This window comes from Gracilinanus agilis, chromosome 1, assembly GCF_016433145.1.
Source record: "Gracilinanus agilis isolate LMUSP501 chromosome 1, AgileGrace, whole genome shotgun sequence".
Classification (NCBI taxonomy): domain Eukaryota; kingdom Metazoa; phylum Chordata; class Mammalia; order Didelphimorphia; family Didelphidae; genus Gracilinanus; species Gracilinanus agilis.
In genome coordinates this window covers 288,334,271-288,358,688 of record NC_058130.1, presented here as the reverse complement: position 1 = coordinate 288,358,688, position 24,418 = coordinate 288,334,271, and the positions used below count along the sequence as shown (strand labels likewise).

Genomic DNA, 24,418 nt, shown 5'->3' with positions numbered 1-24,418 from the left:
GTAATCCTGAGTATGGCTCCATGATATTTAAGTTGTTCCTTTCTGACTATGTGCAGTATTTTCTCCTGGGCCTGGGAGGTTTGAAATTTGAATATAATATTCCTAGGATCATTTGAGAATTTATTTCAGGAGGCAATTGGAGGATTCTTTCAATTTACTTTTTACTTCTTGTTCAAGAATATCAGGACAGTTTTCTTTGATAATTTCTTTTAATTTAATATCTGGGGTTTTTTTAATTATGGGTTTTAGGTGGTCCAATAATTCTTTAATTGTCTCTCCTGGATTTATTTTCCTGGTCAGTTTTTTTTCACTGTTTTCTTGTATTTTTTCATTTTTTTTAATCATTTTTATTGTTTCTTGATGGTTTGTGAAGTCATTAGCTTCTATTTACCCAATTCTAATTTTTAAGGCATAATTTTCCTCCATAATCTTTTGAAATTCCTTTTTCATTTGAACAATTCTACTTTATAAGAAACTCTTTTCTTTATTGGATTTTTGTACTTTTTTTCTATTTGGCCAATTCTGCTTTGCATTGCTTTCATTTATTTTCCCACTGCTTAATTGACTTTTTAAATCCTTTTTGAGTTCTTCTTGAGTGAGACTAATGCACATTTTTCTTTGAAGTTTTGTTTGCGTCTTATTTGATCTCACTGTCCCTTACTTTCTTTGTCCCATAATAATTTTCTATGTTAATGTGCTTTTTGTTGTTTGCTCATTTTCCCAGCCTTTTTCTTACCTTTTACCTGTGTCTTAAAGGTGGGTTCTATTGTGAGGGTATAAGGGGTATTCTCTTGAACTTTAATTTTTTCTTGCTGCTAACTTTACTCTATTTCTGAATTTTAGCAAATTTTAGTTCTTCCAAGGTATTATGATCGCCTATGGTCTGGGAGCACTGGGCCTAACCTCAGCCTTGGGCAAAGGCTTGAGGCCTCACTCTAGGTCTATGTAGACCAGCCAGGCACTTTGTGCTGTTTACTTGGGGGGGCCTAACCTTAATCTTGATCAGGGGCTCTTATCCTCATTCTGGGTCTATACCATCCAGACCCACCATGAACTGCCTTGCACTAGGGACTGGGTGCTCATTGAAAGCTTGTGAACTTAAAGAGGTGGGAACATGATCCTTTGTTGTTGGCTTTGACAAGGTCTCAAGATCTTGAATTTGGCTTTGGCCCAGGTTCAGAACCTGGAATAGTAGCCTGGGATGGGTGACCTTGCTTTTAGTTTAAGGCAGTACTCCTTTCTGTGGCTTTCCCATGGGCTGCATGGCCTTGCTTTGGGCTGCACTCCCCTCTCATCTCACTGAATCAGGCCCTTTCTACCATCTTTCAAGTTCTTTTCTGAAAGAAAATTGCTTCCCTCCATCCCCCTTTTTGGTTTCATTACCTCAGTATTCATTTTAAAGTGTTATTTTAAGATTGGTGAGAGAGGATTCTCAGAGCTGTTGGAGCTTTCCCTACCACTACTCTGCCATCTTGGCTCTACCTCCCAGCTATTGTTCTTAATCTCTCTCTCCCTTCTCCGTTAAACTTGAAAAAGTTGTCTACACTTGCTGCCTCTGCTTCTCTCACTACCTTCTAAGCCCTCTGCTTAAGCTTTAACTTATCAATGATCTCTTAATTTTGAAATCTAATGATCTTTTCTCAATACTTACCTTTTTTAACATCTTTGTAAACTTTGACACTTTGTCGAACTTTGACACTTTTAAACTTTAATCACCCTATCATTCTAGATACTCTTTCTTTTTTTTTTTTTAAACCCTTAACTTCTCTGTATAGGCTCCTAGGTGGAAGAGTGGTAAGGGTGGGCAATGGGGGTCAAGTGACTTGCCCAGGGTCATACAGCTGGGAAGTGTCTGAGGTCATATTTGAACCTAGGACCTCCTGTCTCTAGGCCTGATTCTCAATCCACTGAGCTACCCAGCTTCCCCCTAGATACTCTTTCTTTATAGGTTTTCATTTGGTTCTCTTCCTGCTTATTCCTTCTTAGTTTCCTCTGCTAAACTTTAATTCCTTGCCATATCTACTAAATGAAGATATTCCTCAAAACTGTTTCTTGAGCTTAGCATAGTAACTGACACATGATAATTACTTAATAAATGCTTGTTGACTGAATCTTTTCTGTCTGTGTTGTCTAACTTGGTGATCTCATCAGTGGCCAAAAATTTAATTATCATCTCAGTGCAGATAATTCCCATATCTACATATCTATATCAAGTTTTGCCTCACTAGCTAGTTATTTGTGCCACTAACTAGCTATTGGACATTTTGAAATAAGTTAAGAACTCTTGTTCTTAAGGCAAAAAAATCTTAATATTTTATGTTTCACCCGTTAGTTTTGTCTTCCTCATCAAAACTTCAGAGGCAAGCCAGTAGTTTGTTTTTATTAAAGGGATTTGGGTAGTATGTTTCTCCTGAGATGCTTTTAGCAATGAAACAATCAAATTTTTTCTCTGATCAAGTGATAGGTGCTTATGTATCTTATGATTATATTATCTTAAATTTTCTAGATTGTAGCAAATAGGTATAGGTTGAACTAGAATATATTTTGTAATAGGCTCTTTACTGTTGTCAAGATAGGGATGCCATTGGACTTAAAGACCTGTAAGGTCTGCATGTGAATCCTCAGTGACTGGTTTAATGTTTACTACTGTAAGTAACAATATATAAGCATCACTGAGTTACAGAGAGTCATGTCCTTCGCATCCTTGTAGAAAGACTTCCCTGGATTCTTATATCTAAGGTTAAAGACATAGTTATATTTACGACTTCAGTACTTTACTTTCTCTGTAAAATTAATATGTAGTGGATAGAGAGCCAGGACTGGAATCGGGAAGACCTGGGTTCAGATATGGCTTTAGACTCTTCCTAGATATATGATCATGGGCAAAGTTACTTAACTCTGCTGGCATAGCCTTTCCTACTCTTAAGACAGATGGTAAGGTTTTTTTAAAAAATTAATATATTGCCTCATGAACTGGTTTTGAACTTTTTCCAAAGAGAAAAAAATGTAAGCATCTTTAACTGTTTTTCTCAAGAAAAATGACACTTGGGAGAGTTCAGGTGAGTGCCATGCAAGGACATTACTATGCATTAGAACTTACTTTTTCTTAAATAAGCACAGCATAAGAAGGTATGAACAGATATACTCAAAGGTAATCACAAATCACCTACTCATTTTCCCACTGGGTTGTATGCTGTAGGTATTGTCCCAGAGGAGGGAGATATATGCCCTTCAATCAAAGGCAGAGATCCACTGGGACTCCAGCCTACAGGGTTCTCAGATAAAAAATCCACAGTTGTCACATCATCTGTAAGAGCCAGATATGTTCCAGTAGCAAAAGAAGAAGAGTTTTTTTTTTCTTTAAAAATTAAGCAGGAAGGCCTATTCAGGATGAAGAAAATGTAATTAAAACTCTGCCATCTCAGCAAGTTTGCTAGAGAATTTCAGCCACTATTTCTGACTAGAACTGGGTACAGTTTAAACCTTAAGTGTGCCAAACTTATGTAGCAGGAGATAGTCTTAGGAATGTGGATCTATAGACTACTTCGGATCTGCAATCCACTCCTCTCCTGTTATAAATAAAATTAATGTAGATGGATATATTTAAAGATATTAAGGTTTTATTAACAGCCATGTTGATAAGAAAACCACATGCCTGCTAAGATCTAATTCAAAATGCCACCGTACAGCCCCCTTGGCTACTTCCTAGCAAAGAGAGTGTACCAATCAAGTTCTCTCTATTTAAGCTTCTCTTTATGTTGGCTCACATCACCATGTAAGAAGGAAGCCCATTGAATCTTGGGAAATGTAGTTTGAAATGAGATCCAAATGTCCACAGGAAGTTTAGACCAGAGACCTCAAAATAAGTTCAAAGATCCCCAAATTTCCAATATCACACTCCCTAATATCCCATTAATCCTCACCAACCTCAGCATAAACTCTACCATCAAGGTAGATAACCAGATAATCAACTGGATGAGGTAGCAGCTAATGAATTCATCTCAGGACATACTGTACCAACATTAACACAAGATAAAGATTAGAACAACTCTGATGGTAAATAAGGCTGCTGAGACACTCTCTTAGTGTGTCTTATCCAGCTTAGCCTGGATTAGGAAAACAAATCCATTCTTCTATTTGCTCAGTCTTAGAGACTTTATGAGACCTATTTCCTAATTTTCTGAGATTTCTCTCCTCCATTGGTATTCATCCAAAGCAACAGAAAGTAAAGGGTATAGATGCTTCCTTCATTAGCTAGCAGATAATCTAGGGAATTATATTGGTCTAAAACCATCAGAACCAGGAAATTAATACTTCTTTCCAGAGTACCTATGACCCTATCAGTTTCATTTGCTATAAGGGCTACAGGGAATGAGTGGTGACTCATACTCTTGATATTGCTGTGTTAGGACTATGCTTGGCAGCCTATTAGCTTAGCTTAGCCTTTCAGACTTTGCTTAGTGTCCAGTGTTTTTAGGGCTTGCTTAAAGCAGTCATTGGTCCATCTTTCTACAGTCCTTACTGCTTAAGGAAAATATGATATGCCCGTATAATCTTGTAGTTTTACAACCATTTCTGAGTGCTTGTTGATGAGAAAGCTATGCCATGGTTACTGAAGATATAATCAAGATATCCTAACCAGACAGAGATGCCCTCTTCCAGGGCTGTGATGATCAACTTAGTATTAGGGTGATCACATACCTTAAATAGGTATCCACACCCATTAGAATATACCAAAAAGACTTCCGGTTAAGATGGCGGCAGAGTAAGGAGCAGCACTGCTTGATCTCTCCTAACCGAAGCATACAGGACTCCTCAAGGGCACATAAAAATAAATCCAGACGAACGAAGGGACCCCACAACAGGGTGCAGCATTGAAGGTATGTGGAATCAGGGCATTTCCATGCTATAAAGGGATGAAACAGCTCTCACTAAAATGCGAGAGGAAGAAGCCCCTCCCGCACCCCCCACACCACGTACAGCTCAGAGGCCAGCGCACAAGAGTGAAAGCAGGTTTGGGGCACTCTAAGTTACTGGCAGTTCCAGGGCTTGTTCCTGAGAGCAGCAAGACTTAGGACTCCAAGAGGCTAAAGAATGCACACGGACTTTCCTGAGCTTCTGTGCGGGTGAAGGCAGTGCCCTAGGCGTGGACAAGGATCTCGAGCGCAGGCTTGGACCTCGAGTGGGGACCCTGTGCAGATGGGAGCACGGCTGTGGAAGCAGCGCCCTGAGACTGCTGAAGGAGCCTCAGGAAGAGGGGCAGACCAGGGACGACCAGGAGGCTTGACCCTGAGAACAACGGGACCTGAGACCTCGGGAGCCTAGACAGAACCTGAGTGTGAGGATAAAGCGCAGAAGGCGCTGGGCTAACAACAATGGCAAGCCAAAATCGGGAACCCCAGAAGAGAAAGATTATCAAGAAGAACTCTGGAACACTCGACAACAAGAAATCATATCCAAACCTTCCCAAAATAATGAAAACTGGTCACAAGCTATTGAAGAGTTCAAATCTGAGATGATGAAAAAGATGGAAGACATCTGGCAAGAAAATAACAGTTTAAAAGGCAGAATTTCGCAATTGGAAAGTGAGGCATGTCAACTGAAGACCAGAAATGACCAGATTGAAAAGGAAAACCAAAAGATTATAAACGAAAACCAGTCCCTAAAGGCTAGAATTGAGCAATTAGAAGCTAATGATCTCTCAAAGCAGCAAGAACAAATAAAACAAAGTCAAAAGACTGATAAAATAGAAGGAAACATGAAATATCTCAATGAGAAAGTGACAGCTCAAGAAAACAGGGCTAGAAGAGACAATTTGAGGATCATTGGTCTTCCAGAAAAAGCAGAAATTAATAGAAACTTGGACTCCATGCTAAAAAAAATTATTCAGCAAAATTGCCCTGAAATTCTACAACAAGAGGGCAATATAGACATTGAAAGGATCCATAGATCACCCTCTACACTAGACCCAGAAAGGACAACCCCCAGGAATATAATAGCCAAATTCAAGAGCTTCCAAGTAAAAGAAAAAAATCTTACAAGAAGCCAGAAAGAGACAATTCAAATATAAAGGAGCACCAATCAAGATCACACAGGATCTGGCAGCCTCCACGCTAAAAGACCGCAAGGCTTGGAATACGATATTCATAAAGGCAAGAGAACTGGGTCTTCAGCCATGGATCAACTACCCATCGAAACTGACTATATACTTCCAGGGGAAAGTATGGGCATTCAACAAAATTGAAGATTTCCAAGTATTTGCACAGAAAAGACCAGGGCTAAATGGAAAGTTTGATATCCAACCACAAAAATCAAGAGAAACATGAAAAGGTAAATAAGAAACAGAGGGGAAAGAAAGAAAACTCATAATTTTTTAAATTTGACTCTTTAAGGGCTTAAAGAAGATGTAATTATCTGTAATACTAGGTGGAGAAATGCTGTAGTGAACTCTATTCACTATCATAGCAATCAGAAGAATAATTCACAGGGAGAGGTTGGAAAACTAAATGGTCTAAGATGACATGGAGGGGTGGGAAAGAGGGGGGTGAGTAGTAGGGGACACCAAGAGAAACTTGAGTGAATAAGAAAAATAGGATACTCTATTACACACAAAGAGGACATGGGAAGAGGAGGGGACAAATACTAATTAAGAAGGAGAGGAATTAAGAGGTAATATTTAAACCTTACTCTCAGTGTAATCAACCCGGAGAGGGAAGAGTAGCTATATTATCCATTGGGATAAAAAACTCTTATCTAACCCTACTGAGAAAGTCAGAAGGGATAATCCAAGGGGAGTGGGGAGGTCAAAAAAGGGAGGAGAGAAGAAGGGGGAGGGAATTCATTAGGCCTTTAAAAATAAAAAGAGGTGAATAACAAGGGGGTAGAAAGGGAAGTCAATCAAGGGAGGGGATAAGGGATATTGGCTCAAAGCAAACCACTGGTTTAAAAGAAAATAGTGTAAGAAGAAGGAGTGGGACTAGGGGAGGATACAAAAATGTCAGCGAATGCACAACTGATAATTATAACTCTGAATGTGAATGGGGTGAACTCGCCCATAAAACGGAAGGAAATAGCAGAGTAGATTAGAAACCAAAATCCCACCATATGTTGTCTACAAGAAACACATATGAGGCAGGTGGACATACACAAGTTTAAGGTTAAGGGCTTGAGCAAAATCTTTTGGGCATCAAATGAGAAAAAGAAGGCAGGAGTGGCTATTATGATTTCTGACAAAGCCAAAGTAAAAATAGATATGATAAAAAAAAGACAGGGAAGGCCATTACATCCTGATTAAAGGCAGTATAAACAATGAGGAAATAACACTGCTCAATATGTATGCACCAAGTGGTATAGCATCCAAATTCATAAAGGAGAAACTGGCAGAGCTCAAGAAGGAATAGGTAGTAAAACCATAATAGTGGGAGATCTAAATATTCCTCTTTCAGATCTAGATAAATCAAACCAAAAAATAAATAAGAAAGAGGTATAAGAGAGGTGAATGAAGTCCTAGAAAAATTAGATTTAATGGATATGTGGAGAAAAATAAATAGGGATAAAAAGGGAATACACCTTCTTTTCATCTGCACATGGTACATTCACAAAGATTGACCGTGTAACAGGGCATAGAATCATTGCAAACAAATGCAAAAGAGCAGATATAATAAATGTAACCTTCTCAGATCATAATGCAATAAAAATAATAATTAGTAAGGGCACCTGGACAGGCAAATCAAAAACCAATTGGAAATTAAACAATATGATTCTCCAAAACCAGTTAGTCAAAGAAGAAATCATAGAAACAAACAACAATTTCATTGAAGAGAATGACAATGATGAGACATCCTACCAAACTCTGTGAGATGATGGTCTACTTAAAAAATCCTAGAGAATCAACTAAGAAGCTTGTAGAAATAATCAACAACTTTAGCAAAATTGCAGGATACAAAATAAATGCACATAAATCATCAGCATTTCTATATATTTCCAACACATCACAGCAGAAAGAGGTAGAAAGAGAAACACCATTTAAAATCACCCTAGACAATATAAAATACTTAGGAATCTATCTACCAAAATAAACACAGCAATTATACAAAAGCAACTATAAAACACTTTCCAAACAAATAAAACTGGATCTCAACAATTGGAAAGCCATTAATTGCTCATGGGTAGAACGAGCTAACATAATAAAAATGACCATTCTACCCAAATTAATTTACCTATTTAGTGCCATACCTATCAAACTCCCAAAAAACTTCTTTACTGAATTAGGAAAAACTATAACAAATTTCATTTGGAATAACAAAAGATCAAGAATATCAAGGGAAATAATGGGACAAAATGTGAAGGAAGGGGGCCTAGGAGTACCAGATATTAAACTATACTATAAAGCAGCAGTCATCAAAACAATATGGTACTGGCTAAGAGATAGAAGGGAGGATCAGTGGAATAGACTTAGAGTTAATAACATCAGCAGGACAGTATATGGTAAACCCAAAGAGCCCAACTTTTGGGACATGAATCCACTATTTGACAAAAACTGGTGGGAAAATTGGAAAACAATATGGGAGAGATTAGGTTTAGATCAACATCTCATACCGTACACTAAGATAAATTCAGAATGGGTGAATGACTTGAATATAAAGAGGGAAACTATAAATAAGTTAAGTAAACACAAAATAGTATATCTGTCAGATCTCTGGGAAAGGAAAGATTTTAAAACCAAGCAAGAGTTAGAGAAAATTACAAAATGTAAATTAAATGGTTTTGATTATATTAAGCTAAAAAGCTTTTGTACAAACAAAAACAATGTAGTCAAAATCAGAAGGGAAACAACAAATTGGGAAAAAATCTTTATGACAAAAAACTCTGACAGGGGTCTAATTACTCAAATATACAAGGAGTTAAATCAATTGTATAAAAAATCAAGCCATTCCCCAATTGATAAATGGGCAAGAGACATGAATAGGCAATTTTCAGGTACAGAAATCAAAAGCATCAATAAGCACATGAGAAAGTGTTCTAAGAAATGCAAATCAAAACAACTCTGAGGTATCACCTCACACCTAGCAGATTGGCTAAAATGAAAGAAGGGGAGAGTAATGAATGCTGGAGGGGATGTGGCAAAATTGGGACATTGATGCATTGCTGGTGGAGTTGTGAACTGATCCAACCATTCTGGCTGGCAATTTGGAACTCTGCTCAAAGGGCTATAAAAGAATGTCTGCCCTTTGATCCAGCCATAGCATTGTTGGGTTTGTACCCCAAAGAGATCATAGATAAACAGACTTGTACGAAAATATTTATAGCTGCACTTTTTGTGGTGGCAAAAAACTGGAAAAGGAGAGTATGTCCTTCAATTGATGAATGGCTGAACAAACTGTGGTATATACTGGTGATAGAATACTATTGTGCTAAAAGGAATAATAAACTAGAAGAGTTCCAGGTGAACTGGAAAGACCTCCAGGAACTGATGCAGAGCGAAAGGAGCAGAGCCAGAAGAACATTGTACACAGAGACTGATATACTATGGTAAAATCGAATGTAATGGACTTATGTACTAGCAGCAATGCAATGACACAGTACAGTTCTGAGGGATTTATGGTAAAGAACGCTACCTGCATTCAGAGGAAGGACTGCAGGAGAGGAAACACATAAGAAAAACAACTGCTTGAACGCATGGGTTGAGGTGGACATGATTAGGGATGTAGACTTGAAACTACCATACCAATGCAACTATCAACAATTTGGAAATAGGTCTTGATCGATGACACATGATAAAACCAGTGGAAATGTGCATTGGTCATGGGTGGGGGAAGAGCGGGGGGGCGAAGGGGAAAGTAGGAGCATGTATCATGTAACCATGTTAAAAATGAATATTAATAAATGTTTAAAAAAATTTTTTTAAAAAGAATATACCAAAAAAACACCTCTTTGTCATGGCAGTGATCTTATATCCCCTGTGAGATCCTGCCAGGCAGAGAAATGTATAAATGATGTCAGATCTGATAAGTTTCGGGGTATTTTTAAGATACATCATGTGTAATGCGAAGACCTCCCCAAATTCCTGACAAACAATGCCAAAATTAAAGCAATTTGACATTGTAGAAGGTCATATGTGTTTGCAAAGATATGCAAAGGAGAGGGCTTGGAAGCCTTTTATTCTGGTGAACATATGCAATATCACAATCAGGCTGCTTATGGTACAAGAAAGTCGTTTTTCAGAGCCTGAAGAGAATTTTTTCTTACCAACCAGAGGATGTAACTCTCCTGTTAAATATCATATGTGGGATTCTTCCTGGATTATTTTTTCATCTGTTGTCATTCCAACAGATGTTTTGAAAATTTAAAAATAAGTGAGAGGCTCAGAGTAATATGATTTAAGGAGATATGATAGGCAACATCACCAACATTGACTAGCAAAGGAACAAGAATACTTTGGAAGGGTGCGTTCCTTATTTCCCAAAGAACTGTCCTAGTTGCTGGAATAGAACTACCAAAAGAACCATCTAATCTTATTTGGCCTGATGGGAGATACTGTCTATTCAGAATGTCTATCAATGTTTGCCTGTAGTTTAGCAGAGGCTTTTGCTTCAAAGCCTTTTGATATTGTGAGAACACTTAAGATGATTCAGAGAGTCTTGAGAGATGAGCCACATTCTGGTTACAGAAGCACCCTGAATTGTTTATTATAGGCTACAGTTCAGACCTTCTGTAACATACCATAGAAACTACTTCAACCTGGAAGCTCATTCTACCCCTGAACTTCACTCAATCGAAGTACCTCCCACCCTCTGCCTCTCTTTTGATTGGCTAATTCTTAAAAGAGCATGTATTTTAAGGAGGTCTTTCATGATGACTACATTCCAGACCAGGCTGTTTCTTTTTTTCCTCCATTAGAATAAAGCTCTAGAGACAGGTACTGCCTTTCTGATTTTGTATTCCCAGTAGTTAGCATGAAGCATGGCACATGATAGCATGTGTTAGCATACTAGTACAGTGCATGGAATTTAATAAAAGCTTTGTTGATTTGATTCTCTTATGGACCTATTGCTACATAGTTTTCTCTTTACTGTGGCCTGTGAGCCACTTGAATCAACTATGTAGTGGTGGTTATTTGATTAACTTCTTTATTTCACTATTATTCTTCTTAGAAGATATCTTTCTTATGGTCAAGAGACACGAGTTACGTAGATTATTCAATTGTTGAACTTGGAGGCGATGCTTTTCCACTGTGAAATTCCTTAGACAAGTAGTGATTTGATTATCCAGGCAGTAGATTGACTGGACCGGACCACATAGCAAGACTATTTGCAACTACCCTGGAATTGATGAAAAGAAATATCTCCTTTGCAGTAAACAATTTAACTATCAGAACATGTGATGTTCATATCACAGAGAGAAATGCATTGAAACATTTTGTATATGTTCTGATTTACCGATTTAGCATTTTAGTCTTTTTCATCCAAGTTTTCCAATTATTCACTTTAGCAGTGCATTGGGGCTGCACTTTTTGTTGTGATAATGGATCCTGAAAGAAGTTTTTATAAAACCCTCATTGGAGAAAAAAAATTCAGCTTGTCGGGAGAATGGCCAGTGCCATTGGTAGTATGGACATCTCTTATCTGCTTCCCAAACTACTGAGGCATGCCAGTGAATTTGACCATTTTTGATATAAACTATGAGCCCAAGCATCTTCTCCTTGGAGCTTAGCAAAGTAAGGGACTCAGGGTAGAGAGAGTAGGCTTCTAGTTAAGGAGGCCCTCAAGAAATAGGACTGGGAGCTTCCTGTTGCTTGGCAACAGACTCATATAGGCATCTCACTCCTCTTAGACCTGTCTCTGAATATACCACCACCATTTGATGATGGTAGCTTGGTCTCAGCCTGTCTTGTGGAATTTGGCATCAGTAAACATCCATTGAAGAATTATAATTTCTGGCCAAAGAGTGACAGATGTTTCCAGAGAGTCTCTCAGTTTCAACCCAGTAGAAAGAACTGATTTTCAAATAAGATATAATTCAGCATGACTCTTGTCCAAGCTTAGGTCCTGAACTCCAAAGATAGAAGTACTCTGATTTCATTCAATCTGTATCAGTGTTGGTAGTGAATGTCTGTGGTATCAGCCATTAGGACTCAGAGGTAAGACTTTCTGGACTGCCTTCTGTGTGGCTTCTAGGGCTTTATGCTGCCTTGTGTCCCTTTCCAAATGTGCATCACAAAATAGTGGATTGTAGGTTGGGGAGGAAAAAAGAGAAATATGTAACAGCAACATCCAAAGAGCCCAATTACTTATGGTGCTTTCTTCTTGATTTTCTTTACTTATTGTTTCGAGGGTTTTATTTTCTATTTCACCCCTCTTTTTCACAAGTAGCTAGATGACACAGGAGACAGAGACCTGGGCCTAGAGCAATGATGGGCAACCTTTTGAGCTTGTTGTGTCAAAATTCACCAAAAAAACAAGCATAACTCAGGTGGTGTGTCGCTTCAAGAAAAAAACCCATAATTTCAGCATGCAGCCCCATACTTCTCTGTATGCAGCTATACACCATCAAAAATGGCTACTTGTGTCAATGCTAACACATGTGTCATAGGTTCTCCATCAGGGGCCTGGAGTCAAGAATATGTCAGTTTAAATCTAACCTCAGATACTTAATTGGTTAGTAATGTAATTATTAGTAATTAGTAATTAAATTAGTAAGAGTAATGTAGTTTCTATTTGTCTCAAGTTTCCTCAACTGATATAGGTCCTTTCCCCCTATCTCTGATTTCTTTGGGATTCAAACCCAGTAGTGATACTGCTGGGTAAAATGATTAGTTTTATGGCCCCTTGAGTGTGGTTCTATATTTCTCTCCAGAATGGTTGTATCAGTTCACATTTAAAAAAAAAATTTTTTTAACTCTTAACTTCTGTGTATTGGCTGTTAGGTAGAAGAGTGGTAAGGGTGGGCAATGGGGGTCAAGTGACTTGCCCAGGGTCACACAGCTGGGAAGTGTCTGAGGCCGGATTTGAACCTAGGACCTCCCGTCTCTAGGCCTGACTCTCAATCCACTGAGCTACCCAGCTACCCCTCAGTTCATATTTTTACCAGCAATGTACTAGTGTCCCTATTTTCTCACATCCCCTCCAACATTTATTGTTTTCCTTTTTGGTCATATTAGCCAGTCTGATAAGTGTAAGGTGATATCTCAGATTTGTTTTAATTTGCATTTCTCTAATCAATACTGATTTGGAGCATTTTTTCATATGACTATATATCATTTTAATTTCTTCATCTGTAACTCATAGATTTTTAACAAGAATCAGAATTTTTTCTTTGAAGTTTGGCTCTCCTTATCCTTCTGCAGACTATATTGCTAAATCTCTTCTGTGGACTTTTCCAAGTTGAAATGTATCTGAGAATTCTGACCTAGAGGAACCTGAGGAGAAGGGAAGAGAATTAGCATTTATATAGTACCTATTATGTGCCAGGCACTGTGCTAAGTGCTTTTATAAATGTCTCATTTGAACTCTGTCTAAAGGGCTTTAAAAGGCTGCCTGCCTTTGATCCAGCCATACTGCTGGGTTTATACCCAAAGAGGTAATAAGGAATAAGACTTGTACAAAAATATTTATAGCCGGGCTCTTTGTGGTAGCAAAAAATTGGAAAATGAGGGGATGCCCTTTGATTGGGGAATGGCTGAACAAATTATGGTATCTGTTGGTGATGGAATACTACTATGCTAAAAGGAATAAAGAACTGGAATGACCTCCAGGATGCCAAGTGAAAGGAGCAGAACCAGGAGAACATTATACATAGAGATGGATGCACTGTGGTATAGTTGAATGTAATGGACTTCTCTATGCAGTGACCCAGGAGAATTCTGAGGGATTTATGAGAAAGAATGGTATCCACATCCAGAGAAAGAACTATGGGAGTAGAAACACAGAAGAAAAACAACTGCTTGATCACATGAGTCAATGGGGATATAAGAAATAAAATGAATATAAAAGGATAGTTTTTAGAATATTATGGCATTAAAAGATTTATTGGTAACCATAGAAAAATGAAACCATGCGCCATGCTTGTTAAGTCAGTTTAAAAGACACATGCCCTTGCCTCCTCTCCCATGATGGATCAGCCACCAAGGCAGCCAAGAGCAAGAGCAAGTGCAAGTCCAGTCATTTAATTTTATCCTCAGGTCTACATCATTACGTAACTGTCTACATCATCATGTAAGACAGGAAGCCAATGAGTTCATGGGAAATGTAGTTCAAGAACCCCTAAACTTCCACTGGAAGCCAGTGGGCTCACAGGAAATTTAGTTCAGAGACCCTGAAATTCCAATAGCACATGGATATGATTGGGGATATAGACTCTAAACAATCACCCTAATGCAAATATCAATAATATGGAAATAGATCTTGATCAATGACACATGTAAAACCCAGTGGAATTTCATGTAGGCTATGGGAGGGGGAATGGGAGGAGAGAGGATATGAATCATGTAATCATGGAAAATTTTTCTTAATTACTCAATTAAATTTTAAAAATGTCTTTATTTGATCCCCACAACAGTCCTGAGAGGTAGATGTTGAGGGATGAAAAGGAAGAATATTTAACTGAACTAAAGTTTCATAATGCAAAAGAATTAAACTAGAATTGAAACCAAATTATTTATGCCTCTCATAAGTATGCACTCTTTGACTTTCCTATCTTCAGAATTCCTTCCTGCTACCAGAATTGCTGCTCTGAAATGAAACATTTTGTTTTCTAGTCAGCTCCCTGATTGTTCACTATTAGCATATGAGGAGTGAATGAAAGGGTATAATATATAAGAAGGCAGAAAATATATAAGAAGGCAGAAAAAAAGGCATAAAATGGAACCACATTATTAAAGACTTCAAATGCCAAACAGGAATAAGCAACTACTCAAATTGATTGAAGCAGAGTATGAGATGTTCAGGTCTGTCTCTCCTTTAGAAATATTATTTCTATGGAGTTAGATTTGAGAAGGGTGAAACAAGGCAAAGAAACAAAATAGATTTGTGAGTTGAAAGTTAAAAAAATTATAGGATTATAAAATGGGAAGTCCATCTTGTACAATCTCTTCTATTTTCCTAAGGGAATATAGAACAATTACTCTCATAAATGACCTTTCTGGAAGGATTATTGGGAGGGTTTTTTTGTGTTTTTTTTAAGACACAAGACAGTAATTTCTCAATCATGTTAGTTTCTCTGAATTACTTAATTACTGAATTACTTAAAGGGTTACTCTCAATTAATTATTTATTCCCTGGGGATTGTATAAAGCAAGCCTTTTTTAAAGGAACTGGCCTGTCACTGGGTTGAAGAGATAATGGATCTCTTTGCTTTTCTCAGTCTAGCTAAGTACTTTCATGGATTATTGTATAGAAAGAGAACCATTAAAATGAGTTATGAAAATGAAGATAAGGAATGTGAAAAAAATTTTAGAAGAGAGCTATTTATTTATGAATTTGTCACTTTAAATAACTGTTCTGAAAGGCAGTAGTATTTTCCTGTGCTTTTCTCTCTACTAATAAGTTGTAAATGCAGAAACAGAATGTTCTGTGATATAGCAGAGAAAAAGATGAGCATGCACACAACTGTATAAATACTTCCTGTTTGGTTATCTGAAGTATGATTGTGGGAAAATTGTATTTGTATGATTTTTTGTTCTTTTCTCTTCTGGTCTCTGCCTGTCTTTTGAGACTGACTAAAGTCATTTTATACTGTCTCTGTTCTGTTACTTTGTCAGTTGAAAAGAATACTCTCTATGATTGCTTAGTGGGATAGCTCACCTTCTTGTGCCTGGAGTATGTTTATTTAGGATCAAAGAGTGATGGAATCCCAGGACTAGAAAACATTGTGGTAAATTTTACATTAGGCAGGATGACACTTGCACTCTTCCAGTCAGATGAAGACTGTTCATATTTTTTTGCCAACTTACCTATTCAATTATAGAATGGCTCTTAGTTTTCTTATATTTTGTTCTGAGCCACTTTATATTGAAATATAAGAATTTTTATTTGGTGATATACAAATATTTTCCCACTCTACAGTTTTTATTTAATTTTGTTCATACAAAATTTTATAGTTTAATCCATTTTTTGTCTTTTATTATCTCTATCCCCTATTTGATTAAGGATCTAGGCTAAACCCTCCACTTCTTCTAGTAATCTCATTCAATTCTCTCTTCACCAACAGATTGACTTAAGTAGGCTTCAGTTTGAACCTTTGTTTTGTTATGACTGATAAAATGCCTGAGATCTTGTTTCATGGTGGATTTTTAAGTTCCAAATGAAGTACTTATGGAACAAGAGATAGATGGTCACATCCCAGAATTAATCTTGCCAAAATTAATGTACATCATATTCCAGTCTTCAAATATTCAGATGATCTGACATTTTTAAAATTCCTAACCTCTTTAGCCATAAAAATGTATATGCAAATAAATTGAGGGTCTCTGCAGTTTTAACTGACTAACAATGCCATTCAACACATTTTGTATCCTGAAACTGTGGTTCTTCATATTCATATTTTTTCCATTATCTAATAAATAAAATTTTTCTGCCCCTTTAGTTTACATTACATTCTTATACATAGGCCACATTCTCAAAGTGATTTGAACCTTTATGCCACATTTTATTTCTGTCCAAAGCTTCTTCATTCTTGTTGGGATGCTATTTTCCATATATAAACAATTTTATTAAAATATAAGGCGTGAAAATATTAATGTATAACAGCAGAAATGCCTTTCTTCCTGTAATTAGTAGACTTAAATCTTTTCCTTTACAAAAAGTACTTTGTGTGCTCTTCTCAACACTAAACTATATACCATGGTAAAAAGAACCTATCAGGAGAGTACAATACATATTGTCCCCATTTTACATATGTGCAAAGCAAAGTTTAGAGTAATTGTGACTTTTCTACTTTTTCAAAGCTAGTAAATGTTAGAGATGAAATATAAATTCAGATCTTATCAGCTTTAATTGTAGTTTTAAAAAATACTATACCATATTGCCTCTAAGCATATTAGAAGCCTTATTATTTTAGTTTCTCCAATATATTAGGACCTACTTGAATTGGGCACTTAGATTGTCTACCTGTTCTTTTCATTCTTCTTCCTGCTTTACATCTTTTTCCAGTTCTCATGTCTATGATGATATCACTGATTAACAAATAACTTACTCCAACTATGGATTTTTCTTCTTCAGTTAGCTGTCATTTTGGTTCTTCTAACTTCATAGTATTTCATGACTCACAGTTATGTATAATCATCTAAAGAATTTTGGTGCTAGAAAAGCAAATTTAAAAAATGAGAAAAACAAAATAAAAACAGTAGGCTGCTTAGGATAATTGAGAATACAGCAAAATTTCCAAGTTGTAATTCAGCTTGACCAATTCTGCTCAGTTCTGTACCAAGTTCATTAGCAGTGTTTAAGATTATGTGTATTTATATGTGTAGATGTACATTCATATACATTTAAATATGTATAAGTATATAAAACTAAATAGTTGGGAATGAATAATTATGTATTTTATCAATCCATCCATACAATAGTTTTTCTTCCCATATGTATAACATAATTGTTCTTTTCATGTGCTTTAACAGATACACACATAAATATGTTAACTTCTAAAACTTTTGAGAATCTTCTAATCCAACAACTCATGTGAGATCATATTGAACATTAAGGCAAAGTAGATAGACCGGCCCAGTGGCCTTGAATTCAAATTTGGCTTTGTGACCCTGGGCAGGTCACTCAATCTTGATTGCCTCTGTTTCCTCATCTGTAAATAAGCTGGAGAAGGAAATGGCAAATCACTCCAACCAATATCTTTGCCAATACAACCTGAAATAAGATATGAGAATACAGTACTATTGAGGGAGACAGCTTAGGCAAGGGAATTATTGCCCATTTCTACTTCCAGAGATGTAAGTTTCAAGTTCTGATTTATCTACACCACCCCTGCCCTGCCAAATTTAATGATTTGAGGTTCCAACCTGACCTCCATCCATTCTCTTCTTTAAAAGTTCTCGATACTGAGTGGACTCCTTGAAATAAATGAGACAGACTGAAAGATCTGGCAGAGCAAGACTCTTATGGTTTCTCTGTGAACATTCTCTTAACTTTTTGGGGAAACATCCACATAAATGAATCCCAAGTAGTGAAAAAGAAGGAATAAGGCAAGATTTTAAATGGAACTCTATGTTTCTGTTGCCTATCCTTCTGTCAAACCTGAAGGAAGTCCACTTAAAGGACTGAAATACATTAAAAAAAAAAAAGTAAAGCAATCATAGGCTGCAACAAGAGTCATAAGGTCGAGGACTAGTTTAGAAGTAGTTTCAGAGCATTTTTCTTTATTATGAACAGAAAATCTCTTCAATTGAGTTGTGTTTCTCTTTTTAAAAAGTTGTATCCATCCCTGAAAATCATACATGGTACAGAAGTTTAATTGGCAGATATCTTCTTTATTCTTCACCTTTACTCACCTATCTACATGTATGATGCAGTATTAATATACAGTGATTTAAAAAAAATTGTATCTAATTTGGATAATGCAAAGAAAAGGAAAAAGAAGAATCAAAAAACTGAAGTATCTTCTCATGAACTCATAAGGTACTTATAATGTCCTAAAGGTTATTCATTTCAATCTGATGAAAAATTTCCAAACAAGGCAATTTCAAAATATCTTCTGTGTGTTTGAAACTTGGTTTTTAAAAAGTTAAAAATGAATTATGATTCTGAATACTCCCAAGTTTTGATGTTCTGAAAAATATCCATTGCCAAGCTCCTGAGGAAATGCTCTATGGTATCATTCATTTTGGAAGAATAAATTTCCTATCCAGTAAGTCTGAAAATGTAGTAGTGTTTTTCAGTCAAATCTTTTGATGACTAGAATATCAGACATTTCCACAAGTTTTAGACGGAAGCCTAGATCCTGAAAAGGGAAAGTTGGGCAGGGGAAGCCTCTTAGATGAATTTTCAGACTTCAAAGAAAGTGGGAAGAAACCGCAAAATAAAGAAAGAAAATTATTAGTTCCTTCATAGAGAATTCATCTCTAGAACCAATTTTATTCTCTTCTAAGTTAGTCCCTTGCAAATATCTGACTTTTCTGGCAGCTTGATCACTACAAGTTATGTTTACACATTTATTTAGTTTTCTAAAGATGAAGGCTATTTCTTTATTACCCTTTTTAACCTGGGAGAATCAAAAAACTGAAGTATCCAGGCTCCTCATTTCTCTACAACCTCTTTTTTCTTCCTTCAGTTTATATGGTTGAATTCTCCTATATGTTGGTCTTAATTTTGTCCTGAAAATACTAATATTTTTGACTGTTACAAAAAATAAAATATAAATATTTTTGGCCATACTTGAATTTAACCTTCCTGGTCTTTTTGTTTCTATTCTCATAGTTCCATTTAGCAGCTCTGGCATCTCTGAAAGGAGACATAGTGGAGCTTAACAAGCGTCTACAGCAAACGGAACGAGAAAGGGATCTCTTGGAAAAGAAATTGGCAAAAGCACAGGTGGGTGATGGAGCATGTTTCTAAAATGTGTTTATATTTAAGAATTAGAATTTTAAAACTATAGAGCACTTGAAGGTTTGCCAGATCAATTAAATGATTGTTTATTGAGGACCTGACATACGAAGCGCAAGGCACTAATATATAGGCAAAAACAAAGCTATCATTACTTTCAGGGAACTTCTATTCTGCTGGAGGATATGACACATAAACAAGTAAAGACAAAATAACACAATGTAATAATACAATGTAAAGAGAGAAGGACCCCCAGTGGTCAAGAGAATGAATTGAGATTTCCTGTAATAGTTTGGCCCTTGACTTGTGCTTTGAAAGCCAAGATAAAGTGGGAGTATTTTCCATAGTGGGTGGATCCCCTTTGCAAAGACAGAGAGGAGGGAGATGAAGTGTTTTACATGTGGAACCATGAGTTTGGTAATTTCATCACAATAGAGCTGAGAGGAGGAATATGAATTATGGCTGACATAAGTCAGTAGCCAAATTTGAGAATTATGATTTTGTTGTATTTACAAAGTACTTTTGTATTTTTTATTTGATCCTCACAATATTCTGAGTAGATACTACAGGAATTATTGTCCTTATTTTACAAAATCCACAGTGTGAATGTACATCATTTTCACTAAGAAAACAGCTTTATTAAAAAAAACAACAACCATAAAACAGTAGTATAACAGCTAATGCACATTCAAGAAATAACAAAATCCCCAAAGTCATAAAAGCACATTTAGATGACAATAGCAAACAAACCTGCTATCCTTTAGGATTCACATGAGTTGCTGTGTGACATTAAAACAAAAAAAAACCTTTGAAACTCATAGATACTTGTCACAAGTTCTCCAGATCTAGCCAATCTTTCAACTTTGGCTAAGATATTTTTTACTGTCATCATTCTAAAATTTGGCAGGAGAGCCCAGAAAAAAACCAAACACAAACCTCTGTACTGCTGATGAAAACCTTTTGGGTCTAAAATGTCACTAAGAATCTAGATCATTCTGGTGGAAGGGTAGAGTAAACTGAAGAATTACAAATATAAAAAACCATTCAGAAGCTACTAGGCTTCATGCAAAATGCTCCCTCTCAGGGGCCGTTACAGAGTACCACACCCCCTAGGAAAACCTTTACCACCTCTGGACAAACCTCCTTCCTCTGGCATGCGACTGTAACAACCATAAAAGGTATGTCTTTATATGTCCCATCCATTGCAATGTGGAGGTGAGGGCTACAATAGTGAAAATCACTTAAGACGTTTCATCTATTACATTTTTATAAATGCTGAGGGGGGTAATATAATAGTGCTATAGCACTTCACTTCAGCTACTAAATTGACCCTTTTCCTCTTGTTACAACTTGGAGGTAGGCAAATGATCTGCCAGAGGTAGTGGTTCTACTAGATAGCTAAAAATCATTTCTGAAGGCTCCTTACAATTGATTTAAATTTTTAGGTCATTACATATTCCAAAGGTTGTAACCAGTTTGATGGAGTTCATCCGTCATCATCTATGTGACAATTGACAAAAGGCAAAAAGGCACAAAAGGCCATTTAGGCAATATGTGACCTTGATGGACCTGGTGACACACCCAGCATCTGTATGGACCTATGGTTTTGCCATGGAAAAGGGTTTATGCAACTAGACTGGGCTTTTACAATGACATTTTCTCCAGTCCAGTCATATGGGGAGATACAAATAAAGACAATGTAACAATACATAGCTAATGTCCAAAACAGTAATTTAAAGTGGCAGTGCAATAGAGGATATTAGATTAGATCAATATGTGAACTTAACAAAATTTAAATTTAAAATAATCAACAAATAAAATATATGTAATGAAATTTAAATTTAAAACAATCAACAAATATAATATACGTATTTCATAATACATATATTGAGCTAATATAATAAAAATGGCAATCCTACTTAAATTAATTTACCTATTCATTTAAATTAAACTACCAAAAAAATTTGTAGAACAAGAAAAAAATAATAACAGTTCTTCTGGGAAGAACAAAAGGTCAAGAATATCAAGGGAATTAATGGAAAAAACAATAAATGATGGAAGGCAGTACCAGATCTCAAACTATAGTATAAAGCAGTAATCCCAAAACAAACTGGTACTGGGTAAGAAATAGAATGGTGGATCAATGGGATAGATTAGATGCACAATATACAGAGGTAAATGACATTGGTAATATCAAACACTAGTTTGATAAACCCAAAGAGCCCAGTTTATTGAGATAAGAACTCACTATTTTGCAAAAACTGCTAAGAAAACTGGAAAACAGTATGGCAGAATTTAGGTATAGTTATATACCAAGATAAGATCAAAATGGGTATATCTGGGTTTATATAAATCACATATACAGGGCCAAAAATTTAACTGCAATCCTCTCTCACCAGTTTTTCCTTCAGTTTTTAGTTTACTTGCATGATGATGAACTATATTTTCTTTCCTTTGGGAAAACTGTTTCCAAGGCTTTCTTCTTCCTCTTCCATTTGCCATGATTGTTTGCTGAGTTGTATTCAAGAAACATTCAGTAACTTGGAGTTCTTATAATTCATCTGGATGTTATGATCACATAGCTTATATTCCTGAAAACAAATTTTTAATGACACTTTGTGCGACCCTCTTGTCATTTTTCTCTTTAATCATTGTTATTTGTGTATATATCCCATCCCCTAAACTTGAAGTTTATAAACCTAATAGCATAATATTTCACTTGATCAAAAAATATTAATTTAGGTTTGAGTTAGAGCCAACTGGTGGAAGTAGGTAGAGAACTCCACCAAGAGTCAAAAAGACTGGAATTCAAACCGGCCCTCAGATACTTCCTAGAGGTGTGACTCTGGTAGGTACTTCCAAAAAAGCCTCAGGACTTCCCAGGCAGCTCCCTGCTCAAACCAGAAGACAGCTTCAGACCGTAGAGAAAGCCAAGTGGGAAGATTAATGGCAGCATTGCAGCCCTCCATCTGATAACAATGAGAAAACTGAGGATGAGAGAGGTTAAATGATTTGTCCAGGGTCACACAGGAAGTATCTCAGGATTGTTAGTAAGCAAAATGTCAATGGACTCTCTTACCAGTTAGGATGCAGTGTATGTGCTGAGAGGGGTGAGATGACCGTGATGTACAGAGAAGCAGCAGCATCAGTCCAAGCAAGTGGAAAAGAGGCAGAGAAATTCAACCAAAGAAAGTTAAGTGACTTACCTAAGGTATCAAAAAGCATTGTGCTGGACATGGAGGACACAAATGCCAAAGAATGAAGCAATCTCTGCCGGCAATGGGCCTACATTCCAAAGGTGGAGATCCCAAGACTCTAGGAAAACACCCATGGCCCAGAGATATTCATTTTGGCTCCCAGAGGAAATGTTACCCCAGCCTCATTTTTTGTCCTTGTTTTGTCAAGGTCTCCCACCAGGAGTGCAACTACTGGGTTGTTCTAAAGCATGAGCTTTGAGAGAACCAATGGAATGACTTTGTCCAGCCTAGAGAAAACACTCACCCAGAGGCTGCTAGCCTGGAAAATGATGTCTGGCCTTGAGACATGATCAATATGAAGCTGACTGTGTCTCCAGTGATAGACAGGCTAGAATGCAGAGTGGCTGCATAGGACTCCCAAGAGAAGATTGTTCTGGAAACCATTGACTTGGACATGAGAACACTCACCTTATCCCTCAGCCATGCAGAGTTTTCTTGTCACACTTCTCTAGTTTCTGCCACGGGAAAGTGGCAGATGGTTTTTCAGTGGCACATATCTTTGTTTCATTGCTTGAGCTTTTCAAACCCCGAATAAATGTTTTGGGAATTTGAAAAAAATTTAATTTAATACTTAGTCACTATCCTAAGCTTTAGAGATACAAAGAAAAATAAAGAACAGAATTAAAAAACTGTCTTTTCTCTAAAGGAACTATGTGCAAAATACAGAGTAAATGAGAAATAATCTCTGAAAGATGTTGGTGTCTGAAGTGATCAGGAAAGACCTAGAGGAAGTAAGATTTGAGCTGAGTCTTTTGGAAGCCAGGGAAAGGAAGGAAAATAAAAGTTGGAGGAGGAGCATTCCAAATATGGAGGAAGTTAATTCAAAGGAGAGATAAAGTGTCATACTTTGAATAGCAAGTAGACTAGTTAAGATGGAAAAAGAAATATAAGAGGACTTGAAAGGTTGGAAGGGGTCAGATTATGAAGAAATGTAAATACAAAAAAAAAAGAGGACTTTATTTTTTATCCTGCTGAAAATAAGGAGCTGTTAAAATTTGAAGTGAGAAGGAAGGATACCATGGGCAAAACTACACTTCAGGAAATCCTCCTGGCAGTTGAATGGAGAATGGATTGCAATAGGGAAAGATGTGAGGCAACTAAAAATATTAGAAAACACTGACCTTGCAAGACTAGTTGACTAGGAAGATAATAGTGTATCACTGATACCTCACATAAGACCTTGCTTTTATAAAGCCCAGTCACTTAACAAACAATGAATTATGGAGTCATTCATTCAGTTATATGGGGAAGAGGGTTGGAAATTATGATCTTTAGTAGTAAGTTTCTCTGATTGGTAAAAATTTGTGGCTGGGAAACATTATTTTATACTTTAAAAAGCACTTTGTTTCACTTTGTTTGTGAGGTAAGTGGTACAAATATTTTTATCCCCATTTTACAGATGAGGAAAATAAGTCTTAGGAATGTGAAATGACCTGCTCAAGCTAACAGAGTTAAGTAAGTCTTTGAGTCAGGAAGCATTTTGACTTCTTTTTTTTTTTTTACCCAGATGAATTGCAAATTCCTTTATTTTATTTTTTTCAGTATTTTTTTAATATTTTATTTTTTTAGAAAAATTTTCCATGGTTACATGATTCTTGTTTTTACTTTCCCCTT

At 36.5% G+C, this 24,418-nt stretch overlaps 1 protein-coding gene across 1 annotated transcript in view; it reads left to right on the top strand.

The window, feature by feature from the left end:
- Positions 1 to 24,418, top strand: part of MCC (MCC regulator of WNT signaling pathway) — a 182,951-nt gene that overhangs the window by 45,185 nt on the left and 113,348 nt on the right. The window contains exon 2 of the mRNA XM_044680147.1: positions 19,422 to 19,535. Coding sequence (XP_044536082.1) covers positions 19,422 to 19,535 — 114 coding nt within the window. The remainder of the gene's footprint in view (positions 1 to 19,421; positions 19,536 to 24,418) is intronic.